Source organism: Hakea prostrata, chromosome 7 (genome assembly GCF_041222555.1).
Source record: "Hakea prostrata isolate BN-2017 chromosome 7, UWA_Hpros_2, whole genome shotgun sequence".
In the NCBI taxonomy this organism is placed as follows: Eukaryota; Viridiplantae; Streptophyta; class Magnoliopsida; order Proteales; family Proteaceae; genus Hakea; species Hakea prostrata.
Window position 1 is genome coordinate 54,814,307 of NC_142606.1, and position 27,817 is coordinate 54,842,123.

Sequence of the window (27,817 nt, forward strand, 5' to 3'; positions counted from 1 at the left end):
GGCTTCGATCTCGTTCGTTACTAGATTTACTACCAAATCAAAATCTATATTACTGACGGCTTTAACAAACTAAAGGATACATGGGAGATTCATGGAAGCTCAAGGGATTTCTTTACGGTATGTATTTGGAAGAATTGGATTTAACCAAATCCATTAAATATGGAGCTGCTGGCCATCAAAAAGGGTATTAGCTTATGCGTTGCAAAAAGGCTCCCTAAAATTTTCATTAGATTTGATCCAAAATTAGCAATGGATAGGCTCAATGGAAATAAAACTGAATCGTAGAATGCCTAGACTCGTAAGAGTGCTCTGATCTGTGCAAGGAACTACAAATTAAGGAGCTTCTCCACATTCAGAGGGAACAAAATCAACTTCCTGACAATATGATTATAAGAGTTTCTATTGCCGCAGAAATTACTCTGTTCCCAAATAGCAGATCTTGAGGCTTTGGTGGAACTAGATTTGAGAATAAAAACAGTAGAAATACTATACCAGAATATATACCTATACAATACCTGCTGTCCACTCATGATGTCTGTGCAGTCAAGAAGCTAGCTATTCTAGTGACACACAAGAAAGTTACATACTGTAGTGAGGGGACTCTAGACAACAAGAGATGGACCACATTATATGGCCCGGGTTTGGTTCGGTGGGAAATTTTGATTCCGCTCCCTGTAATCTGAGACTACACACGTAGATGCAACATGAAGAGATGCTGCTGTTTGAACGCCCTGAAACAGCGCTTGGATGAGTGTCTCCGCATACTGCGATGAGGCTGTACTTCCTTGACGGACAAAATGTGGTTGACCATTATGTACAAAATAAAAAGACTTATTGGCTAAGCTCCAGGGCCTGCATCAGGTTTCCTGCAATGCAAGGTTGTGTTAGGAATCTCAGTTCAGTCTTGAGACAAAGAAATAGAAACTTAAGTTATACAATTGAGCTCTAGTGATGCTGTTGTTTGCGACCCGGTTGATACGGGAACCTCACCCCCTTTGGGTTCTCCAAGATTGCCTATTCTTTACATTTTCTCCATCTTTAATACATGAAGCAATTTCTATTCTTTCCTATATCTTCCTAGGTTCAGCACCCATAGATAACTGCAGGAAACTTTGAGAGAATAGAACAAGAAAACATCAGGCGTACAGCTGAGAAGCTCCAACACCCACGGCACTCAGATTTTGCAGAATTGGTTTGGGCACATGATTTTTTTTTACCACCGATTAATGTTTAATTTTTTCAACCCTAATTGAATATAGTAAGTTGGTTGATTAATGAGCCAGGTAAAAACTGTGGCTAAAAAAAGGTATCAGCAGAAGTTTGTGCAGGACGTATACAGGAGGTCCAGACTATTCTTTTTGCAGCCATGTCATGAAATTTTCTTGCCATTAATAGTCAGTAGGCATTTTAATTAGACAAGAAAAAGAACAGACAATAAGAAAAATAGTAGCAGCAGACAAGAAACAGAATCGTGTCTACATCCTTCTACCAATGGTTTGGTCTTCAATTGTCAAGTTAGCTGCTTAGTTGCAGCGACAGTTGCAGAAAGCACAACTATAAGAACCGTACACAAATTGTACACAGCCTCTATATCCTATTTCTTTCTTGGTGAATACTGCTACACAACAACTAACATAACCTGGGCCAGCCATTGATGAACTTTAGCAATCAGAAGGAAAGCATAATGGTGATACCTGTTGAATAGTGGCTAAACATGCAGGCTGGAATACAGTGTTGATCACATCTTTAAGATTTGAACAGCCTTGAATTATTATTCCCTCCAACCCAAGAGCAGCAAGAAGTTTCTCAGTTGATTTTGGTACTATACACTTTTTGTATCCCAACTTGGCCACAGCATTGATCCTCTTCTCCATTCGGGGTACCTTGATGGATCCAAAACAACCAAGAGGAAAAAAATGAAATAACATAAGAAAACACAAATAGATGCTGCTGCTAAATGATCTACAAGTTGGGTGGGGGGAATAATACAGATAAATCACCACAAAGGCTTTTTTTTTTAATGGAAATAAACCTTGGATTGTAATGTAGTCTTGGGCCTTCGATATCATAGTTTTCTCGTCTCCACATGGACCACTTTATTGAGCCTAACATAATGATAGAGTGTAGATGAAAACTATTGACCTCCTTAGCTTAGTTAAGACTTAAAAGAGTATGGTGAGCCAGTTTGTGTTACCAAGTTATTATTATTCAAGGAATGGGTTGGGCTTTACTTCTCATTGCAACTTGTATTGGAGTCTTATTAATACTTTGCAAGGGTTTGCAGCAATGTAAATGAACAACAACAACAACAACAACAACAATAAGCCTTGTCCCAACTAAATGGGGTCGGCTAAATGGATTCTTGCCCTCCAATCAGTTTTGTTCGAGGCCATGCTAGATACAAGGTCTAAGCTATACATATCCTTTCTCACCACTTCTCCTAAGGTTATCTTAGGTCTACCCCTAGCTCTTCTAGTTCCTTCAATATGGATTATATCACTTCTCCGTACAGGAGCATTTATAGGTCTCCGTTGAACGTGGCCGTGCCACCTCAAATGACTTTCTCTAAGCTTATCCCTTATGGGAGCAACTCCCAGACCAACTCTAATATGATCGTTTCTTATTTTATCCATCCTAGTTTTGCCACTCATCCATCTTAGCATCCTCATTTCTGCTACACTGAGTTTATCTATATGATTCTTTTTAACTGCCCAACACTCTGCACCGTACATCATAGCTGGTCGAACAACGGTCCTATAAAATTTTCCTTTAAGCTTTAATGGAATACGCCGATCACATAAGACCCCGGACGCACCTCTCCACTTCATCCACCCTATTTTAATCCTTTGGGAAACCTCATCCTCTAAATCACCTCTTTTACTTATGATTGAACCTAGGTACCTAAAACAATCACTCTGAGGAATCTCTTTATCGTCAAGTATCACCACCTCATCATCTGCCCGATCATGACTAAAGTTACAAACTAAATATTCTGTCTTCGATCTACTAAGTTTAAAGCCTTTTGATTCCAAAGCTAGTCTCCATGATTCTAATTTGGTATTAATCCCCACTTGGGTCTCATCAATCAACACAATATCATCCGCAAAAAGCATACACCAGGGGACCTCATCTTGAATGTCTTTGGTTAATTCATCCATTACCAGTGCAAATAGATATGGGCTTAAAGTTGACCCTTGATGTAGCCCAACTGTTATCGGGAATTCATTACTTTGTCCCCCCACTGTTCTAACACTAGTCACCGAACCATCATACATATCCTTAACTATATCTATATATTTACTTGCAACACTTCTTTTCTCTAGTACTTGCCAAATTAACGCTCTAGGGACTATATCATAAGCTTTTTCTAGGTCAATAAATACCATATGAAGATCTTTCCTACATTCTCTATACCTTTCCATAAGTCTCCTAATTAAGTAAATAGCCTCCGTTGTAGATCTTCCCAGCATAAGTCCAAATTGATTCTCCGTAACTGTAGTTAAGTGTCTCAAACGGGTTTCAATTAAAATTTATCTTTGAGTAGGGTGAGTTGCATTGTTGAGAGACCAAACTATGTGAGAGGCCATGAGTAAAATAACCTAGTCTAAGAGGGACTACCCAATTTTCTTTCCTTCTACCAAGCCATCAGAAGCAACAAACAGTAGAACCATGTCTCCAATTGAAGAATTTAGAACATCAACAAACCAGCAGTAATTAGCAGAATCGATTCAGAAGTAGCAGCAACCCTATTCTTCGGTCAGCAACTAGAAAGAACCAGGCTTTCATAGTAACCCATAGATGACTCTCAAATCAAACATCAAGGATGAAATGGGAACTGGTTAAAACTCTGATACCTGTGACAAACTCAGAACGTGGTTCAACACCTGTGAGCATGGTTTGAAGTAATCCTTCAGTATCCACTGCTACAGATCCATATGTAACAATATAATGGTGAAGGTTGCTCCATTTTGGGTTTGAATTAGGAAACAGCCTCTCCATGAAGTGATTGGTAAGGCTGTGTACTTTCCCTTCCCAGACCCCACAGTTATGGAAGCCTTGTGCACTGGCTATTTGGTTTTTGATACAATACCTAAAAGATGGGTATTAGTACATGTAAGAAATCAAACTTCTTATCAAGTACATAACTTGTCTCTCTCCAATATGACAGAAACCATCCTAAAGTCAGCCTTTGGATACATACTCTATACTGATACTGGAAGAGAGACACTCACACACACACATACAGAAGAGGGGGGTGGGTGGGGTGGAGAGCATTTGCTGAACCGATCATAGATTCAGTCTATGTTCTACCATGATCTATAACTTATTTATAATCAATCAAAAAACAGCTGTAGTCTGTTTAAGAGTTCTTAATCAGAGTCCAAGTCAAAAAGGGAAAGAAGTACAACTCAACCACACAAAGCAATACTAAAAATAATAGGGACGTTCCCCTATGGTGAAAATTTTAACTAATTGTATGCAAACAACATGGTTATAGCCCTTGTCCAATATTCCTTAGACCGAAGAATGAGGTTGCATCATGCTGTAATATTGAGAACCCTCTTATACGTGTCATGAATGCCCCCTGAAATTTAACTGTATTTGCATCAGAAAGGTCATGCAGGAAAAAAATGTGTGAATATTAACAGTATATGAGAAACAAAACCCTAGAAGTTGCAAATCTACTTCTCTTGGAATTTTCTCCCCCAGTTTCTAATAATTAAGATACACTTTACATAAAAACATACAAGATGACAAGAGGAAAAAAGACTTTGGTACAATCTTAGAGCCATCATTACTTTTTACAAATACAAAAAAAACATCATATACAGTTTCCATCAACCATCGGTTTCTTAAATTTATACAAAATATCTCTACCTGATGCATTGTCAGCCTTTTTTCCCATAGAGCTATATCCATCTAATTCAGAACAATTGCTAGAGTTTTTCTTCAACCATGGATCAAGACTTGAAGAAAACTGGTAATTTTCCAAGAAGTGTTGAAGGGGGTAGAAAAGAAAAGTGAGACAGCGAGGGAAGACAGAGGGGAGCAGGAAGGCAGTTGCAGAAACAGAAGAAGCTTCAATCCAAATAAAAAAGTATATACATCAGAGTAATGGAGAATGTTGCAGAGATATGGAAACTGGCAGTATAAGCATTAAAATATAAGGGTGGACTTGGTGCCGAAGGCTTCCGCACAAGCAGAATCCTGGGGAAGCAATTATCCTACTCAGCCTTACCCCAGCAACTTTTGCTGACCAGCTGTTTCGATGCCTTGGCCTCAGGCTACATCTATGATCCACCAACCACTGCGCCAAGGTTATGTAATAATTATATAAAAATAATTTAAATATAAAAGGAGGTGAATAATAAGTACAATAGGTGTTGCTGCATGAACATGAAGATGTGACTTGTCAGATCCAGACATCCATATTAAGTTTTTATGTCCAACAGTCACAATAAAATAGCATGCTAAATTTCTTGCACCATGGAAAAACATAAACTGTAAAATATATTATAAATTTCAGGCTCAACAGTGATTACATAATCCAAGTGTTTGATAGAAAGGAAAGGCCTCAGTCATTTTCAAAATAATACCCAAAAATGACAATAAAGTACAGTACTTGCTTCTTGAGTGATTGGCCTATATGGCCTCAATCAAAAGGGACCCAAAGACAGCCTACAAAAATATTTCTATATGCCTCATATAGGGAATTATGAGTGAGCCCAAGATAATAGTTATTTTGAGGAATAATTAATGATTTCATTCCATTTTAGAGGTTATTATTCTTAAAGGCATATAAATAATAATTGGTGGGTACAAAAGAGAGGTTATATTTAAAAATGGTGATTGATAAGCTAGTCTAAAGAAGGATGACCAACTTCTTAGGTAAGAGTTTCAGTAAAAAAAAATTTCAGGTCTACTCAAGTTGCGTTGCAGCACCCTATAAGCGGACAAATGAAACCTAGTTAACATCATCATCATTCTCAGAAAATTATCAAGATGCCTACTACTTCCTATTATTGAGCAAGGAATAGTGTCTACATTGTCCACGTATAGGATAGACCTTCAAAGAAAATAGTCATCCATAGAGCATCAAGAAATTTCCATCAAATTGCAGTTAACACTTTAACCAAATATATACATACCACGCGAAGCTCACCACCAAGGCCTATCTCTCCAATGAATGCAACACTATTGGGGATCGGACACTCCAAGAAACTGATGGCATAGATACAAAAAAAAACATAAATATCCACTATTCTTTTTACAACGTTAAATTTATTACTACATAGAATACTATAGAAAATCATAAATAACGGTTTATAGGCAATCACAGATCAATTAAAAATAAAAGGATGGATACAAGGCAATCACAGATCAATTAAAAATAAGAGGATGGATACAACATCAGAAAGTGGCTTCTACATGAAATTGTGCAAGCGTACAATATATAATTATTTAAGAGTATCTAAGTGATTACTCAGAATGGTTCCAACGAATACAATTTTTCAAATGTGTATGGATGAAAAGCTCCAGAGATGGAACGGGAGTTTCAAAACCCCCACTTCAGAGGCTGGCCAAAATAGAAGGATGCTGGTAAACAATTATGGAATGGTATATGCTCTTAATATTCTATGTATTTAAACTTGTGAAATGCAAAGAACATGCGTTCTTGGTGTAACGTAGCAAAATGGCGGGTATTTTATGTCTTGCAGACCAAAGAATGATCAACTATTGTGGACATCTATTAGGGCCCTAGGATGATGCCATGTGGAGGAGAGAGAGTATTAGGGTTAGTTGAGGGGTAATAAATAGAGTGAAAATTGAGAGGAGAGGGCATCAAATGATATAGGAGTGTTTCTTGGGCAGCCGTAGGCTGAGGGGCACCGTGAGGTGTTGGGGGTGACTGGCACCATCAAAACCAGTTCTATCTTGTTAATTCTTGTATTTTCGTAGAGGGATTAGTAGGTTCTTATCAATTGGTATCAGAGCAGTTTAATCCCAGGGAAGCGCTGGTATTGCCATTGTTTTTAGGAGAAGAGGATATGCAGAGATGGCTATTGGAGGTCCTGTTGTTTTGCTAGGAACACCACATCGAGGGTGACCAACGGTTGGCAGTAGCTGTTCAATACTTGGAAGGAGATGCGTTAAATTGGATGTACAGGAGGTGCTGATAGAAGTTGGATTCTGTAAGTTTCAAAGAAGTCTAGCAAACTGAGTTTGGCAATGGCCATGCGACGGAGGAGAGCGTGATTTGGGACGGCAACCAGAAAAAAATTATGGATGCTAATGAAGTGGTGGAAATGGGAGACCAAGCAAAACCAAGGGAAAGAATGCCGAGTGAAATCGTTGGAAGATACCGACCAATTACTACGGTGGTCCCATGCCATACTTGGAGAAGAGAGAAGAAGAGAATGAGAGTTTTGGATGTTGAAACCTACGGGATTAAGGTTTCAGTAGCGAGAAATCACGCCGCTAGATCAACGGTCTACAAGAAGAAGGAGAATCAAAGGAGGCCAGAGGCAATCGGTGGAAAAATCCAAATGGCGGCGATGGTTCCTGTTTGCAGAAAATGGAGAAAACGATGCTGGCTTTTGAGGGTTGTTAGGGTTGGTTTGACTCAACTCAAACCGGTTTATGGGTTTGGTTCAGACATTAAGAGCCAAGGATCTTATTACTTGGGCCTAACTCAGGTAGGCATAATATCAAACTTGAGCCCAAGAGATCCAAGTTCAAAGCTTGGGCCGTCCGTTTCCCCAAGAAACCCCCTTCGGCCCAACCCATTTCATTAGCCCTAAGCCCATCTCATTTCATTAACACATATTTCTTAACCCATTCAAAAGAATTATCATGGGCCCATTCCATTTTTATTACCCAAAGCCCAATCCATTCCATCAAAACCAATGCCCAACCCATTTCTCTTAACCCATGGTTTGTATTGGGACACCACCCATTTACAAGACCCACCTTGGGACCAGCCCATTCTATTAAGCCCAGCCCATTCCATTCACCCAATACCCAACCTATCATTTTCTACTCGTGGGTTTAAGTGGGTGAACCCTGCCAATTCAAAAGACCCACTATGGGCCTGGTCCATTTCATCACAACAAAACCCAATCTCTCATTTATAAATTGGACCCAAATAACTCAAACGGACCAAGACCCAAACCCAAAACCAGTTTCAATCAAACTCTTACCAAAAAGTGGTCCAACCGAACCAGAATATTCGGGAGCCATCGTCTTCAGCCTTTGAAAGTGGAGACGGATAGGGAGGCGTCGAGAATCAGGCTGCAAGGATTGACCTGGGTGCTATTTTTGTTACCAGCAACAAAAGCTTAGACACCGAGTGGATCATCTCTGGTTTTAATACTATTTCCCTAGTTGTCTTGCAGATATTTTTAGGGGCTCTAGCGCAAAGGAACACGATCTTTGGGGTTCCTCTCCCAACACCACCAATCATTGCAAGGGTGTGATTTGCACCAACAACACTTAGACTGGAATTTTTACCGGAGAAAACCACTGCTCGGCATCGTTCCCTTGGTTTTTCATTGCAAGTTTTTCTCGATTTGCTTGGAGGTCTATCCTGCGGTGGATTACATTCACTTTTTTCTCCTTCGTGGTTTAGTGCTTGACTTAGAGGACCTGCGCTCCATCACTGCTTGTGCCATGAAATCATTGACCGAAATTGTTTACCTCTATGCTGGATTTCAGGCGGGTATATGTTCTGAAGCATCGCTTCTTGGTCTTCACTGCAACCCTATTTTAGTAATGGCAGCGTTGCAACTCCTAGGCTCCCATTTACTCGTCTCTAGTGTTTGGTATAGTGCTTGAGAGGGACCGAAGTGCTGCATCTCTGCTTTTTTGTTTGAAGCGGCAATGGAGAATGCAACGCATCAAAAGCTGCACACCAATGGTTAGTTGCATTCTTGGAATGGGTCTGTTTCTCAGTCTTGGAGAATGTTGCTGAGATGGTTTGGCTGCATGTGCAGACTAAGCCTAAATTATTCCTTCACCTCGAGGACAACGAATTTTGAGGGGCTGGTAGTGTTAGGGCCCTAGGATGAAGCCATGTGGAGGAGAGAGAGTATTAGGGTTAGTTGAGGGGTAATAAATAGAGTGAAAATTGAGTGGAGAGGGCATTGAATGATATAGGAGTGTTTCTTTGGCAGCCGTAGGCTGAGGGGCACCGTGAGGTGTTGGGGGTGACTGGCACCATTAAAATCAGTTCTATCTTGTTAATACTTGTATTTTTGTAGAGGGATTAGTAGGTTCTTATCAACTTCACAGAGAGAATAATAAAAAAATAGGAAGACGAGGGAAGAACATATAAGATGAGAGGAGAGAGAAAAGAAAGGGGGTTAGGGATGGAAGTAAAGTCTTCTCACGTATACAACCACACAAGCTCTCAAACCATAAACTTAATGCATATTTCCCATTTATATTTCATGATAGGGGATAACATCACACAGAAAGGAAGTCAATAGACTCCTAAAATAAGACCAACTCTCTAAGACACTAACTCAAATAAAGAAACTAAATGAATTAGAAACCAATTATCCTATGGATCTAACTTCTAAAATATAAAAGAAAATATACTAAGAGGATTATTTCCTTAAATGATATAAATTCCTAGAATTCTACTAAATCATGTGTCAAATTGGACCTAGTTCATCTCTATTTGGAACCCTGTTAGTTTGGGTTGGTCTAGAGCAGTGGATGTACAAAAGCCCCCATATTTTGTAAAATGAGAGAGCAAGCACCTATGACTAGGATCCACATATTAGATAGGGCAATTGCTACTCATGGTCAACGGGTTGGCTGTCGCTAGCAAATGACATTTCTTTTACTAGGATTTTGCTCATGGGTAGGGGTGTCGACAATGCGGTTTGGGGTGGTTTTGGTTTAGGCTTAACGGTTTCGGGTTGAAAAACACTAAGCCCAAACAGCCCATTTGCAAAATAACAGTTTGGGTTCAAACTATAACTGCTTATGCCTAATCATTCAACAATAAAATTGTTCCATGACTAATGATTTATTGATTTTCATCTTTCTTTTCTTTTTTCTTCTCCCCTTGAATTAAAATAGGGAATATAAGAGAGATACTCGAAGAAAGAAATAAGAAATTGGATTGATGGAAACAATTGCATTGTTGAGGGAAGAAATTAGATTGATTGGAAAAAGAAAAGAAAGTGTTAAGCTACTTTAAAATCTGAAATATAGAGCTAAATTAGAGAGGTACTTCACTAACGAGTTGATTCAGGCCATTCGGTTTGGGCTAACAGGCACACGGGTTGACCTGAACCAGCCCAAAACTATTTGGGTTTTTGCCTTCGCAGCCCAAACAGAGCCCATTAAGGTTCGCTTTGTGCTACAACGGCCCAGTTTGGTTTGGTTTTAATGGTTTTGGTTGCAAATTGACATCCCTACTGAAGTATTCAACAACTGAAATCAGACCACCTACCAATTCTTCAATTTCAACATGCATCAAACCATGTACCATGCTTGACATTGTATCTTTGAAATTGTTGTTAATATTGGCTGGCTCCTAGAGACCACCTGTCTATAAAATTAGAAAGTTTGATCAAACGAAATACATCCTGTCGATCAATCTCAATGATGTGTGGGACTACGATAGCAAGGGTAGAACCACAAATAAATCAAAATTTCTAATAGAATGACTCGTAATTTTGGAAGTTATGAATAAGAGACAAAGCAACGAATCGGAAAGGATAAATGTGCAGACAAGGGAAAGTTAAAACCGTGGGAAATAAAACAAAAGACAGGTATTTTCAGCAATGTCATACTATTAATATAAAGCACAAACTCAGTAGTCATGGCTACATTTTTATTTCCCAAAATATCCTCAATCATATTATTATTGATTGTAACTTTATATTTCAAGCATTTCTTCTCTCTTAACTCCTGTTGTACGGAAAAGCACAAATCTCCCTCGACAATTTTTCCTTGATCTCTTCAATTCTTCCACTCTTTTGAATTCCAGCACAGTTTAAAATGTAACTACTCTTCATCATTTTATATTCCTTTCTTATGGGATTAATGCCCAACCCAAAAATTGAATAAAAATTGGAAGAGAATCCTGATGAGTAAAGGGATTCTCTGGTGGCTGTAATATATAAGTATAGGTCTTCCAACAAACGAGAATTCCAACCGATTCACATTTCTTAAAAGAATAATTGATATTGTTCTGGTTCTTCTTCAGTTTGGATAGTTGTGCTACAAGATTTAATCTTTGAATAAAGGCCACCAACATGTTCCACAAGGTTTAAATGGAGAAGGATCCGTCTATATGTATCACTCTTTGATTGCTTGGAATCAACATTATCGAGGACTTCAATGGAGCAAATGAAAGTAGAGAAAGATGCTCCTTGGGGAAATTGAGAATATTATTGTGAGAGAAGGACTTGAGAGGAAGGAAAGGCAGAAGAAGCTAGAAAACTGGATCCAAAGGCTGGATTTTGCAGGGTCGGAAAGGTGCCTTTCAGCTACTCTGTTCTGTTGCAATCAAAGAGACTGGTGCAAACCTATGGTTGTGATCAATATAAGATCAAAGAAGAGAATGGCAAGATTGAGCCTTGTTTTGCAGTTTTCAGCCAAATTAGTCTATGGAAGGTTTTGAAGGTATTTTTCACGCTTTTCCATTTTATTTGTTTATTTATTTATGGACTCTTTTATTATGGCTTTCTTCCAAACTTATACTCAACCATGGTATACATTTTTTAATACAAAATTTTCGATGTTCTCTCTAGAAATTATATCGATTAAAAATTTTCTATTATAGATCCATATATCAATAGTCAAGTTCTGCCAAAATACTTCAATGACATTATGCCCGTCCTATCTTTATTGGATTGATCTGGATAAAGCATCATAGAGCAATTAGTTTTAACCAGAGATTCCTGAAACTTAATCCCACATAACCAGTGTAGATTTTGTTAAGAATTGTTTTGTCAGTATGTGATCTGATGATCCAACTCGCCACCCCCTGATATCCACTCCTAAATCTAGGCTCCCTCGTGGTATGGTCGTAGCTTTTTAAGATGCCAATGCTGCTGCGGATTGAATAATGAAGCAGAGATGGTTCCAATTAAAAACTTCTTGATGCAGTAGTTTGACAGGACTATATCAGCTAGCTTTGTAGTATTGGAGCATGTGATTCAATCTATCGGACCAGCCTATCAGGTTATCATGATTTTATAACACAAACTGCTGCTTTTGTGTCTTGTAGTGATGCATATAGATAGGTAATGTTGATCGATCCAATAAAATGAGCAGTAAATCAATTTCGCCATTGCTTGGGTACACCCCTGAATTGCATCAGGGACTTCATCTGTAGTCTTGAGAGAATTTCTTCTATAAGATCAGTTTCTAGTTCTATCTTTGTTGTCAATGTAATATTCATGCAGCTAATTGGGTTTCTTCTTCACTATTCTCCTTTCCTGAGGTGCGTAATACACATGCTATTGATATGATTTATATCTCTCTTTTCTTGCCTCCTCCCTTGTCCATCTTTGACTCCTATGGTGAGACCATCACTTTTTGGATAACCATTTTTAACAGATATTGTTGCTATGACCTTTCCTTAGGTCACAGCCATTCATTTCACCTTCTTTGCCAATTACCTTGGACCTCATCAATTGTCCCCACTTCTGAACAAGATGCTATACCTTATTCTTCCTATCTAATCAATTATTTTGGGTATTGGGAAAAATTTGCATAACCAAAACACGGGGAAAAGCCAGACTTGTGTAGGGATAAAATCCTGGAAAATGATACAGCTATCAAGTATGACGAAGACATGGATGAAGAGGATATCTGTAGGATTGTCTTAGAGATGCTGATAGCCCTCTAGCATATCCATTTAATTATAGCGGTAGTGTCAACTTTGTACACCAAGATTGTCTTCTCCGATTGTCAACCATTCACAGTGCACTTTCTTAATTATTAATTACATTTTCTTTCCCTTGGCTGTTCAATGAAGGTGTTTTGTTTCTGCACTTGTGTTGTGTTTGAGGGTATCAATTTGTTGTGGGGCAGCAGTTTCGCATGTAGTTTGTGTTGCTTTATTTTCTTAAACGAATTTATGGTCAACTGTTTAATAAGGTATTCTTGAAAGATTGGGACATCATAGGAATTTGTGCTGCTTTCACACTTCATCATTACTCATTCTCTGGGTGTTGGCATTTGATTTCCTAAACAATAACATGCTAACAAATTCATTCTGAAGTTCAAGAGGAATACAGAGTGGCTGTGGGTCAATTAAAGCCCTAAAGATTTTGGTTGACATTTTTGAATCTGTTGTTGCTACTGGGTATGTAGACTTTAATTATAACCTCAAAGCTCTTCAGGAGGTATGGTTTCTGGGCTTTAATTTTTTCTTCTTATTTTCTTCACCTTCTGGTTATACTTTCTTCCCTTTCTGCTTATTGCAGGTTTTAGGCAAAATGTAACAATTGAAACCTTGACCTCATGTTGTTTGACCAAGTTGTTTGAATGTTGTCAGAAGTAGGGGGAAGCAGGTTGATAATGTTCAAGTGCATGAGAAGCTGATTAGCGAAAGATATTGAGAGCAAAAGGGTATTGCAAAACTTAGTTTGAATTGGAAATTTAAGTCAATAGTGACATTAGCAGTCTCTCAAAATTGGTCAGAGAGGGATTACTTCATTGTTAATTTGCAGCGTCAAGTGCTGAGATCTGCCTGTCAAAGACATATAACCTTCCGGTGAAAATCTAACTTCCTTTGTCTTATTATTATTTTATTTTTTTGGGGGGGGGGGGGGGGGATAATAGGGCTGTCGTGATCTTCACACATATCGTAGATTTCATTTTCCCTGTTAGGGTTCTGTTCTCTTAAAATGTAATACATGCAAGACTAAGTAGAAGGCCTTCAATTTGGAATATTCACAAATTTATTTGTGCAGGGACTAATCCTAATCTGTTAAGTCATTTTTTTGGAGAGCTTTTCTTCCTCTAATGCAGATTAATGTAGATAATTATGAATCACTTACCAACGTAGATTTCGTTGTTTGCATCTATATGAAATTTGTGTTTTCTTATTCAAAACTGATTGCTTCTCCCCTCCGTGTTAACATTTTTGTTGATTACATGCCTCTGATTAAGATCGTGGACCTGTTCTGTAATTTAGCAATGGAAATTAACAGTAGGGGGAATGGATTTGTCTCAGAATGAGGAATCTGCCATATACCAGTTGATAATACTCGTGAATTTGCACATGGTAATTTACCAGTCAAAATAAATAAAGGAAACGGACAAAAGGGAGTCGTGGCTTTCTTTCGGGTTTTTTTTTTTTTTTTTTTGGGCTGGGGGGTGGGGGGGGAGTTTGAACCAGAAGGGCTGAAATCAAGTAGCATAAAGGCAAGAGTAGTTGCAGATGGAGGGGGGGGGTCATTTTCTGGAAGCAGTAGGAATGGTGGAATAAGCACAACTTGCTTTTTTGGGAGGTTAAATCTCTAGTTCTATAGAGAACAATGATGCATAATCTAAGACCAGATTGGGGTCGATGGAGACCGATCCTGACATGTTACCAATCTGTCAAGATTGCCCAGATCGCTTCTTCAATTGGGCAACACTGCTAGATCAGCCAATCAGATTCAATATTGGTCTTGTCTTTGAATAGTATAACCAATACTTTTTGTTCATATTTAGGTTTCCAAACAGTGATTCATGAAAATCTGTGATAAAAAGGGGCTCTTGCCACTTGACCAGGAAACCGATTAAAATAATATTTTATTGCTTGTTTGCATTAATCATCTGATTCATCTCAACATTTGAAGGGTTTAGTAACCCAGATTTTCATCTTCCCAACTTTCCTACCATTTTAGAGATTTATTTGGAGATTCAACCTAAAATCAGCTGGTGAGAAGTGCCAGCTAAATGTTCGAATTAGAAAATTGTTGAGAAAATATTTCATCCCATACAAAAATCTATTAATCCATAAATCTAGAAATTCTTGTACATGATGGTAGCAGTGTCTGTGTTTAACCGTTTGATAAGTTTAAAAGATAAGAATTATGGTAGTAAACTATGATTACCATTTTAAAATCCTCTGTCCTATTTATTTTTTTATTATTTCTCAACATTTTGACCAATACAATTACTGATCCAGGAAAACCTGCATTTGAGTCTCTTTCGGCTTGTCAAGGACAATTTTTACTAATAACTATCTAATCCAAAAGGTTTCAACAAAGATTACTACCGAGACCGGTACCGGGACTGTAAACTTCAGAGACAACTCTTCGTATTCTTTTTCTTCTTCTTCTTATCCCCCCCCCCCTTCTCAGTGAATCTAAGAAGGGAAATGAAGGGAGGGATTGAGAAGAAGGAACGTGATTACATAGTTTTTTCTTTTTCCTTTTTTAGCTGCCAAGTCACAGGGCAGAATCAATTAAGGAAGACAGGGAATAGAGGATAAAGAAAAAGATTGACGGGCAGTGGGGCTTTTTTTTGGCTTTGATACCAAGTTGGAGCAGACCAAAGGAATTATCTACTGTGGTGGCCTTTAAAGAGAGAACAGACGAAGAATGGGAAGAAGGTGAGGAGAACACATAAGAGGAAAAAAAAAGAGCAGGGCCGTTGGGGAAGGGAGAGAGCAGTAAAGTCCACAAACATACATATATACACACACAAGCTTTTGAATTTAATTTATATCTTCCTATCTATCTTAGGGAGACTAAATAAAATGTAAAAGAAATTAATATACTCCTAAAATAAGACTAACTGTCTAACTAGGACACTAACTCAAATATGGAAACTAAAAGAATTAGGAACCATATATCCTATGAATTTTTCTTCTAAAAAAAGAAAATTAAATAAACTAAAAGGGGAAAAAATTCCTAAAATTCTAGTAGACCCATGTTTCAAATCGGACCCAGACCCAGTTCATTTCTATCTTGAAACCCTGTTGGGTTTGCATCACCCAAAGCACTGTGTCCACACCAATTAGAGGATGACCCCATTCGTGCCTTATTGTTGCTTGCATACATCCAAAGGAACCCGCCTGCCCACCCCTCCTCCTGTCCCTTGCTAGTGGTCAACTAGAGCAGAGTATCCTTCGCCCCAGGGTCTCAGGGATATAACCTAAGCTAAAAGGGGGGAGGGGGGGAAGGAGAAAAAAGAAAAAAAGCAGCACTACTGCAAAAGGAACAGGGCAAGATGGCTAACCTATGATTGGTGAAGGTTGGAAGCTCAACCATCAACAAAAATTCTTGATCATAGTAGATCTAAGAACTTGCCTGGATAAAGTGGGATAAACCAGATGCAAGATGTATGAGCTGCACGGAGTCAAGAAATGAAGGTGGGATTTTGCTTCTTTTCTATTGGTTTGTAGTCAAAGTATGGCTTGTCCAGTTGGAGCAAGCAACCAAAGGAAATCTCACACGTAAATGCTGGGTCTGCTCCAACCTATGAAAGGAAGGAATAAGAACCTCTGGCTGAATCTCGTCAGTGAAATTGGACTATGTTTTTGATTGTCCACCCAAAGAAGCAAAATTGATTCGGTTCCCATTGCTTTGGCAAGGACAGGACAAAATGAACAACGGAAGGAAGAAAAGAGGGACAGAACGAACCCCAGAGAGGAGAGGACGAGGAGAGAGGAGGAGGAGGGGGGGGGAGGGAAAACAGGGGGACGGGGGGGGGCCCGGGGGGGGGGGGGGGGGGGGGGGGGGAGGGCACCCGGGAAGAAAAAATAAAAAAAAGCAAGACAAAAGAAACAAAGAAAGAAAACCAGAATTCTCAAAAGAAAAAAATAAACAAAAGGGGAAAAAAAAAAGAGACCAGCAAAGAGACCAGCAACGAAACCGGGGCACACCAACAGGCCCACCAAAGAGGAGACCAGGAGGGCAACACAAAGGAACCCCGCCCACCCCCCCCGCCCCAGGGCAACAGAGCAGAGACCCGCCCCAGCCAGGGAAAACCAACAAAGGGGAGGGGGAAGGAGAAAAAAAAAAAAAAGCACACACGCAAAAGGAACAGGGCAAGATGGCTAACCTATGATTGGTGAAGGTTGGAAGCTCAACCATCAACAAAAATTCTTGATCATAGTAGATCTAAGAACTTGCCTGGATAAAGTGGGATAAACCAGATGCAAGATGTATGAGCTGCACGGAGTCAAGAAATGAAGGTGGGATTTTGCTTCTTTTCTATTGGTTTGTAGTCAAAGTATGGCTTGTCCAGTTGGAGCAAGCAACCAAAGGAAATCTCACACGTAAATGCTGGGTCTGCTCCAACCTATGAAAGGAAGGAATAAGAACCTCTGGCTGAATCTCGTCAGTGAAATTGGACTATGTTTTTGATTGTCCACCCAAAGAAGCAAAATTGATTCGGTTCCCATTGCTTTGGCTAATTTGGTACATGTGCACTATAATATGAACATCACTGTGAATTGTGAAGCAAATATGTATGGGTACTAAGAACGATACTTCCCAGATTGAGTGCAGAGATGTATCCTAGTATCTAGGCAAAGTCAGATGATGAGGATACTTTGATAGAGCAGATGATGGATGGTGAGCCAGTGATGAATCAATCTAGAGGTAGGCCTGACCCCTATATACCCAGTGAGATGGGTGTCACAAGTGTTGATGTGAATGAGTACATGGCCATGGAGGATCAGGTTCACCATAGTTGTCACTTGTCACGGCACTGAAGCGGTATAACACATTTTAGGACAGTTGAAGCACTTGGCAATAAGGTCACTTGCCAACGTGGTGTTGAGGCAAGTATTGCGATTAAATTTTCACCCCTCCTTCCCCATTCTTTTCTAAACATAAATACACAATATCTATGTGTCGACCTTTTTATCGTTCTGGAATTTGTTAGTTAACTATTTTTATTGGATTCAAGTTGGGGATATTTTCACTTTTATGAATAATATCTTAAGTAAATGAAATATTAGATACAAAGATAGTTTCTGAAATGATATTTGGCACAAGAAAATGCCATATTTTGGTTCAATACCAACTAAATTAGGAAAATGCCATATTTTGGTTCAATACCAACTAAATTAGTGCAAGACTCCCTATAATAAGGTAGCAGCCAATTGAGCCCCTATCGATCAACTTGGATGCCTAAGTGGCGTCTTGGTGATGCCTTGACAACTACGGCATACACTCACATACACCATGACAATTCAGAGACAGACCTAGGATAGATGACGAAGAACATGTGGTTGACTACCTCAAGTAATCAAACTAGTATGTCACTGTCTACTCATGGAGGTGAGGGAAATTCTCTAAGACTAGAATTAGACAAGCTATGACAAGAAGAGTGTAAATAATATGAGTGTAGCAAAGATAAGCATGTTGAGGGGGAAGTGTGGCAAGAACAGAAAAGAAAGAGTAACAAATGATGGTATTATTTGAAACAATTTGAGTAGGCCAGTCCAGTCCAAACTCTCTGAAAAAAACACTTGATGTGGTATGGTCATGTTCAACAAAGACATATAAAGGCATTGAGAAGAAAGAGAGAACAGATTGAGTTGGACAGAGCCAACCAAAGGTAGGCCTAGCCGTTCAAGAAGTGGTAAGAAAGGAATGCATATGGTATGATCCTAATATGACCGCCAATAGACTTGTTTGCAGGACAGGGAAGCATGTTACTAACCACTTTGTAGGGGATGTTACTAGGATGCTGCTATGACTACTACTTTGACTCCTCACTTTGCTTAATTTCCTTTTTACTTCCCCTTTTTCAATTATTGCTGTGGTTTCTACTACTATCATAGCTTCTAATGGATCCGTCTAGCTGACCCACTTAGTTGGGATAAGGCTATGGTGGTGGTTGTTGGGACAAGTATGTAGATATAATTGACAGAGAATTGAAAAGGAGATACTATAATTATAGGGGTAGGAGAAAACCTAAATGTCTTACAAGACAATCCTACTCAAGGTCTGAAAATATTGAAAACCAGTATACTGCCGCTAATCTATAAAACAAAGTAAAAATGCTATAGAAAGATCAAGGATCATACCAATAAGAACTGGGTAGCACAGTAACACATTTCCAATAATAAAATAATAAAATAATAAAATAACAAAACAAAACCTGATATCCTTTCTCTAATGTCAGTTCTGCCGATCAATTTAAGATATTGGTCAATATAACACCTTTTTAAGGTCAAGTTCTTTCAGTATTAGATCAAATGTCAAACTATCATACCCAACAGAAAGCGGAATAAGAGACAGACTGAATATAACAAGCGTACCTGCTGCACACTGCCATTGCTATCGCAAGATCTCCAGCAGTCTCTGTTAAACGTACCCCACTAACAACATTCAAGAAGATAGCCTACAAACAAGGAAAATGGCAACGGAACATAAATGGAGGTCAAAGTATGCACAAAAAAAAATAAGGATCTTCTATTTCTGTTGATTGAGATCATACAAGAACCTAAACTAAACATTCCAAAAAGGAGGGAAGAAAAAAGAGAGAAAGATTTTTTTTTTTTGGGGGGGGCGGCTTGGAAGGACATCAACTCTAACCAGGGGAACTTTGGCTCCATCAAGTAGAAAGTTTATCAATAAATGATAATCAGGCAAAGAAAGTGCTACAGTGATGCAAATCAAAGGTAAAAGAGGCACAAAGAAAAAGAACCAAACTCAGTAAAAGCCAGCCCCAATTAACCCAGTCTCTTAAGTTGTGAGGACAGAGCAGTGGCCTCACTCAATGCGGTTCTGGTCCAAATTGGGAATAGTCCACCCATCGCAGGATATATTTTTTATGCAGTTAGTTATTTTATTAATTCTTACCCCAGTGAGTAGTATTGGTTATGGTTACAGTTTAGGGATCTAATCTCTGGTTTTACAAGAATTTAGCACAGATGGAACTTATCTTCTGTCTTTTATCTTCTTCTTCCCCAAAACAAGTTACTCATGCAGCACCTTTATGCCTATATATAACCTGGCAGCTTGGATATCAGCGTGCAGAGTCAAACATTCTTTTAGTTGACCTTATATTTAAGGACATTACGCTGAGAAAATGATATAACAACCACCTGAACTTTACCTGAACTCAATGGGGTCAGCTACATGGAATCATGGATCCTTAAAGGTTATAGCAAAATAGACATGAGGAGGAACAGTAATTAAATTAAGTCCAGGGGTAAAGTCAAGTAACATCAAAGGAACATCCCTTTACACAGGTCAGCTGCATGGGTCCTAGTCTTCTAGACAACTGTATCAGTAGTCATACAAGAATCTAGCCTTTTGACCAACCATAAAAAATTAAAAAAAAATTTAAAAAAAAAAAAAATCTAGGCCTCGCGCATGCATATCCTCTCTTACTACTTTTCCAATGGTCACTTTAGGCCTGTCTCTACCTCTTTTAGCTCTGTCTAACTGGATATGATCACTCTTCCTTATAGGTGCCTCTAAAGTTCTCCGTTGGACATGATCACACTACCCCAAGTGGCTCTCCCTTAGCTTACCCAAGATTGGTCGAATTCCTAATTTGGTTCTAATACAATCATTCCTTATTCTCTCTCTCCTAGACCTGCCCTGCCACACATCCTCATCTCTGCTACACTAATTTTGTTTATATGGACCCTCTTGGCTGCCCAACATCCTGTCCCATAGGTCATAGCCAGTTTGGTTATTGTCTAATAGAATTTCCCTTTGAGCTTAACAGGCATGTCTGTTACATAAAACACCAGAAGCACCTCTCCTCTTCATCCATCCTATCAGAAATAGCATCTTCCATATCCCCCACATGATTAAAGTCCCTCATATGAATAAAGGTAGAGCCTAGGTATCTAAAACATTTACTATGTGGTATCTCTAGATCCTCAAGTCTCACTTCTCCATCACTTCTCACTGTTTGCTTGAAGTCACACATCATATGCTGTCTTTGTTCTGCTGATCCTAAAACTTCTTGATTAAAATTTGGTTTCTGAAACTCCAACCTTGCATTGATCCCTTCCACTGTGTAACCAATCAAAACAATATCATCAGCGAATAACATACAGCAAGGTATCTCATTTGTATGTGGCTGGTAATATCATCAATTAAGAGTGCAAAAAAATAAAGGTTAGGAGTTGACTCTGGATTAGCCTAATTGTAATTGGGAATTCATTTCTCCAAGTTCTAACATTCAATATCATGGCATCATTCATGTCCTCAGACTATACCAACATAATTACTTGAGCTCCTGCTCTTCCCTAGATGCCAAATGCATGGTCGGAGAACTCTCAAGTCTCAAGAACTCATGAGATATATCTATGTTTTCTAATTATCAACACAAGTATAATGTGCTTATAGCATGCAGGGTCTCAAGTGTCGACTCTTGAGTTGTAACTTGGATGATTGGATCATCATCTGAAATTTGTAATTTTAACAATAAACATGAGTAACTGATGTATCCTGGGTTGGGCTTCCCAAAATTGGAGAAAAAATCAGACCCAAAAGGTGCACCTAAGGCTGATCGAATATCCCCGGGTATTTTGGTCATTTTCCAATCCCCTCTTTTGAGGCCCAATATAGGTCTTATTTTGTTCCCCACGATCCCAGGGCCAAGGATATAATTTTATTTTTTAAATTCTGATGAGTCAGTTAAGGGTTAAAGACCATTAAAGTTTGTCTTGAGTTGTTAGGATAGGGTTCCTTAATTTTAGGAAACCTTATTTTAAAATAGTTCTATTTTAGTTAAGTCCTAGTTTTGTTTACAAATTAGTGTCTGTAAGAGATTCCAATCTAAGGGCTAGAATCTCGTAGTAATTTGATTCCCTTTTAAGTGTTGTTAGAGCCCTAGAGTTGTTCTAAAATAGAAAAGAGTTATTTATTTTTTGGACTATTAGTATGAGTTGTTTTAGTTGAGTACTAATTTGGCAAGTATTGTTGACTTAAGGGCCAAATTACCAATTTGAGTTTAGTTGGGTTTGCATGGTTATAAATAGCCTAAGTCTTAATGTAATTAGAGATTTGATTGATTGAATGAATTGAGTCTTGTGAATAGACCGGTATAGTCATGGGATCCCTAGGAGGGTGACCTACGGCTGGAAATTGCTTTTGTTTCTGCAACTCCAACTCTTCTTCTTCTCATTCAAGCTTCAGCAATACTGTGATTCAAGCTTTCCAGGTAAGTGCAAGCCCATACCCCTCACGCAAACCCAACCGTAGCCTTCCCCTCCCCTTTTCCTTCTTCCTGCGATATCAGCACCCTCCCCCTCTTTTAAGCCTACTTCCCCAGCCCCTTTAGACCCCAACCCCTTCCCCTAGAGTTGCACCAGGCATTAGAACATTGCCCTACAGCTCCGTTCCCAAATAACCAGCATTCCCTAAAAGCAGAATTTTTGGCAACCCTTCGTCCCTGCGATCGCAAGTCCTAACCCACTTAGGAGTTAGGATTTGCTGATACCCCCAAATCCTCCTTACTTCCTTCTCTAGAGTCGCAATAGCCTGTAGAAGCCAGTCCTAACCTCCTTTTCCCTAACCAACCCCTCTTTTCTGAGTTTGGGATTTTCTGCAGTTCATCTTCCTTGTTGAGAAGTTGTGTAAATTTCAACAGCCACAGAACCAGCAGCCATGGCCTCAATTTCAACCCTCACTGAAACCCTAAGTTCACCCTCAAACCTTAGTTAGTTGCTACAACCATATTTGAAGGTCCTGGAAGCAAACCCTAAACTTGGGTTACATCTGTAAACTATTAAGCTTGTTTGAATTTTGAACATTAAGCATTAATGTATAGCATCATAAAAATTTGATCGAAACCATAATTTTCGAACGAAATTTCCCATTTGAGAACCTTGAAACAAAACCTTAGGGGAGAGAAAAAAAAAAGTCATAGGTTTCGATCGAAACGGGAAATTTCCCCCAATTGGTTCGAATTCTGGTTCGACCCGGCTGGACCAGCCGGTTAATGAGAACAAAATTGAGGGAAACTTGGGATTTTCATGGAAACCTAAGAAATTTCAAGGAAACCTAGGAAATTTCGTGGAAACTTGTGTTGGATTCGTGATAAGACCCTTTTCTCTCTCTCTCCTCCACCTGGCCTCATCCTAGGGTCCTAACAATTCGAAATAGAGGACCAAACACACCCACGAAAGAGAGAGAAAAAGATCAAACATGAACACAGAAGATTTTATGTGGGAAACCCTCAAGGGGAAGAAAACCCTCAGCCGCCAAACAATCCACTAGTTCAACAAAATTGGAAAACCAGTTACAGAGGAGGAGAGTTATATATTTAAACCAAAAAAACCCTAAACCGAGATATAATCAACCCCATCCATATCTCAAAGTAATCTCTGCAAGCTCGGTTCCCTGTAGGGGGGGCTGCCACCCCCCATAGTCATTCGGAATCAAGCCCACATACATAACAACTTGGGACTTTTTCCCGTAAGTTTCATGGTTTTTCCAAATATTTTATTTTATTTTCTTTCTTTCATGTTTCCCCAAATACCACGACCAATACACCCCTCCATCAGGACTTCCCTATCCGAATTGTGTATTTCCTCAAACTGGTTATCTTAGGCATGTTGATGATCAGACTTATAGAGCTGCAGCTGTCGATTAATTCGACAACCATAGGCATAAAATGTCATGGGATGTTTATGTTAGTTGGTCGGAGGAGAGGATGTACAAGCATAGTACTACTTGGCTTATGGGATGGATCCATCAATGGAAATCCTCTTGGCACTGAGTTGTACTTCCCTTTTATTATCAGTTACTTTGTATTTGTACTTTGAACTTAGAAGTAATAAATTGAATGTTACGTACTTAAGTAATTAAGTTTACAATGTACTTCTTGGACAACTCTACATTGATGTTATGTACATTGAATGACATATCTACATTGATTTTTTTTAGCAAAATGCATGTGCCAGTGTGTTCTTTATACTCTAATGAGCTTAAAAGTACCACCCCCAAAATACTCCCTAAAATCTGTCAAAACTTGCACAAAAAGGTCTCAAGCTTCCTCCAAAATTCTCAGCTTTCCACCTAAGTTTTCCATTTTCACCTAGTCAAAACTTGAGTTTCCCTCAAAATTTTTCTATGATGTATAGCATATGATGTGTAAAATATGCCATTTTAAGGTTTCACTTCAGCTTAGTGGTCTCCCACTAGGGTTTGAAGTGGAACTCACATTTACACGTGTTTTTTTCATAAATCATAGGTCAATGATGTGTTCAAGAGGGCTAACATAGACTGGACAGCAAGTTTCAGCTCCAAATGACCCCTAACACTCCTTGAGTTGGAGCCCTGAGTTGGAGAGAAAAATTTCACTGCCTCAGTGAGATCTCAAGCCAACTCTCTTTTTTGAGTTGGCAAGATGTGCCTCAAGTCTCAAGATCGAGATCGTGAACCATAGCCAAATGAGCTCTCTAGGGACTCAACTCTATCATATGCCTTTTCTAAATTCAATAAAGACCATGGAGGTTTATTTTGCAGGCCCTGAAAATTTCCATAAGCCTCATTAGGAAGTAAACAGCTTCCATCGTCTATCTTACTTAGCGTATATCCAAATTGGCTCTTTGACATAGTATATTGACTTCTTAGGTAAGGTTCAATGATTTTCTCGCATAGTTTAAAGGTATTACTTGCAAGTTTAATAGCCCTATAATTGTTGCAAATCTGAACATCAACTTTGTTCTTAAAAATCAGGTCTATGGTACTTCCCCACTTATCTAGCACTTTTCTTTCTTCTTCTTACTTTCTAACTCCAAATCTTTTTAAACAACTTTGTTAGCCGAGATACTCCAAATCTTCTTTACTTTCTATCTCGCCAATTTGTTTTGAATGTGGCTGACATGTATTCCCCTCCACTTCTGAATTTACTGTATCAGTCGGGGCAGATCCATTTAGTAGGTTGTAAAAATAGCCTCCCTATCTCCCTAGAATGTCCTCATCCCAAATTAGTACTCTAGCACTCTCACTCTTGATGCATCTCACATTGGTCCAAATCACTGTTTCCTTCCTCTTGTTTTTGCAATTTGATATATTGCTTTTTCCCATACTTCTGGTTTAGTTTTCCATAAAGGTCATCATAGCTATTCAATCTGCTTTCCCCACACAATTGCTTCTCATCTAGCCATAGAATATCTCCATTTGCATTCAACATCATTAGTTACTTATAACACTCTTTCTTAGCCTTAGTTCCTGCTTAAACTTCATCATTCCACCAAGTCTCTCCAGGGGATAGACTCATACCTTTTGAAATCCCTAGAACTTCCTTAGCAACCTTAATTGGAAGTTGTAACCAGTCCACATCACCTTTGTGTCTCCCTCTAAATTTGATTTTCCTAGTAGAGCCATCTTATCAGTAAAAGATTCCAGCAAAGTTCCTTATAGTCGCCCCCATCTTATACCTTAAAGCTACCTGGTTCACCTTCTTATTCTTCTTGTATCATGAACATATATCCAGAAGAACTAAGGATATGATATGTATAGCTTAAAAACTCAATATCTCAAATATCTCAACCTTTTGAAGACAGGATGACAAATGAGACATAAAAATGCAGTCTAAAATAACTTGATTGAAATTTTGAACTAATGAAGAATCTAGACAGGATCTCAAATATTTCGAGAACCCTGACCTATTTAATAGACAGCTACATATTCAAAATATTCTACTGTTGGACCTGGGAGTAAAAACGTAGAAGCTAAGGGTAGTAAGTTGTCTATACCTCATGCTTTTCACCATACTTGGGTCTATGAAATATGCATTGTGAACACTACACTATATTTGTGGTTTGTAATAGAAACTTTGATTCTTAACTATTTTTAAGGACTTATGTGTCTTTATATATGTATTATGTAATGCAGTACATATCATAGCACTCAAACAAGGTGTGGTATGCAATTTTACATTCAAGGTGCAACTTCTTTTTCTTTTTTACAGTTTGGAATTTAAAGCATGTCTATTAAGAAAAGTACTCCTCAAGTATAACCTCAGTTAGCTTCAGATAAAATGCTGCCACAAGAAAGGCCACTGAACCTCATAGTAACATACAAAGGCTGTCACGTACAGCCTCCTCACAAGCAACAGACATCTAATAAAGAAGAAAGTGGGTGTGTGTATTGGGGGTGGGGGGTGGGAAGGGTGCTAAATATCAAATTACACAGAATGTGGAATGGGTACTAAATATCATATTATACAGACTGCAAGAGCAGAGAATGAGGGATCCAATGTCATACATTATCTTGGAGTTTTAGACCAGCTTGCTTCATTAAAACCTAAAGAAGCACAATTATAAAATGGTCAGTCTAAACAAGCCCTGCATCATATTGAAAGACTTCTTCATAATTAGTACCGAAAATGCAGTAAAATAAAAGAAAATGTTGTACTACAATCCTTATTTCACATCACAAAGCAAGATAAGAGTAAATCATCACGGACCATAATATCTTGAGGAAAATAAACCTTCAAGTACAGTCATATGCATCATTGGTGTAGACTATAGAGAGATTGAGCTCTCACTATCTGATGTAAACAGTTTCCAGGGCAGCATAGGACCTATGGTTACTTTCCCCAAATCCTATGGCTCCTAGTCATACCAGGGCTAATTTGGTCATTTTGGTATTTTTGTGGAACCTAAGTTAGGGTGTCATTGGGTCCAGCATGTTATTAGGACCCTAGATCTACTTTTCTTTTTTAAGTTGGGTCATTATTTCGTGAATTATTGAAGAATCCTCATTAGGGTATGTTTCGAGGAGTGTGGGAATCCCCCCTAATTTTAGTCTGTTTCTTATTAGCATTCCATATCTACTCTTAGATTCCAAAGTGGATCCTTCTAGAGTGAAATATAATAGATTCCTGATTGGAATTATAGTCCTTAGTCAAGTAAGAGTAGTACCTAGAAATAGATTGTTAGTTTGAAACCAAGTTGGTTTCCAAAGTTGAAGTCCCAGCTTGTTTTCTTTTAGATGATATAAATAAAACCTCAACCCCCTGTAATTGACCAGTTGAATTTGAATAATAAAATTGATGAGGGTTTGGACGACATAGAAGTTGTGGGCTTCCTGAGGGGTCTGCGACAGCCATTAAAGTGTGATTACAGCAGCTTTCTTCAAGTCCCAGCAGCAGTTCTTCAACTCCAGCAGCTTTTTCCCAATTCCAATAAGTGAAGATCCCCCCCCAGCTCCTTCCCCGTCTCCGCAAGCTTCCCCCACCCCTTTCTTCTTCCCTGCAGCAGCAGCAGCAACCCCCTCCCCCCAGGGGGATCCCTATTCCCACCCCCTTACCTCCCCCCCTCCTAGTTAGATCGCATTACCCCTTCACCCCATCCCTACCCTTAATTCACTCAAAAGACCTAAACTCTAGTACTTCCAGAATTCTTGCACTTCATCTTCTTCATTAAAATTCTCCAGTTTATCTTCATCTCTAGACCTAAACCTAGTTCAACTTAAGCCCTGAACCACACTCCAAAACCACTTAGGGTATCATCTCCTACGCCTACTCTACTTCCCCCTCCGATTCCTAATCCTAGTCGACATCCCTAACCTTATACGTGTGATCAGACCGAAAAAAAGAAATTACCCTATTTTTTTAATATAATTTATATAATACCTTTATGCTCCTAATTGAATTAAATTCTAATGTGTGTGAATTGATGTAGACACTCTTAGACGTATATACTGTTATTGGACAAATTCCATTCTATATCCGAATCTAAAAGACGAAATTTGATATTTTAAACTCATCGCAGTATATGAATGAATTTTTAATTAAAATTAAGACATGATTCTCACCAATCAATAGTTAGGGATTTTTTTTAATCGACCACGCAGAATGAAAGATACACCCCCCCCCCCCCCCCAAGGTCTCTTTTAACTCCAAGTAGGAAACCTCA

General features: G+C 38.8%; 1 protein-coding gene across 1 annotated transcript in view; it reads right to left on the reverse strand.

Annotated features, from left to right (window-relative positions):
* Positions 1-334: 334 nt before the first annotated feature.
* Positions 335-27,817, reverse strand: part of LOC149011402 (DNA repair protein RadA-like protein) — a 123,405-nt gene continuing 95,922 nt past the window's right edge. Inside the window, exons 12-16 of the mRNA XM_089161846.1 lie at positions 26,163-26,201; positions 19,241-19,323; positions 6,150-6,222; positions 1,695-1,883; positions 335-866 (exon numbers count right to left, since the gene is read on the reverse strand). Coding sequence (XP_089017972.1) covers positions 858-866; positions 1,695-1,883; positions 6,150-6,222; positions 19,241-19,323; positions 26,163-26,201 — 393 coding nt within the window. The 3' untranslated portion in view covers positions 335-857. The remainder of the gene's footprint in view (positions 867-1,694; positions 1,884-6,149; positions 6,223-19,240; positions 19,324-26,162; positions 26,202-27,817) is intronic.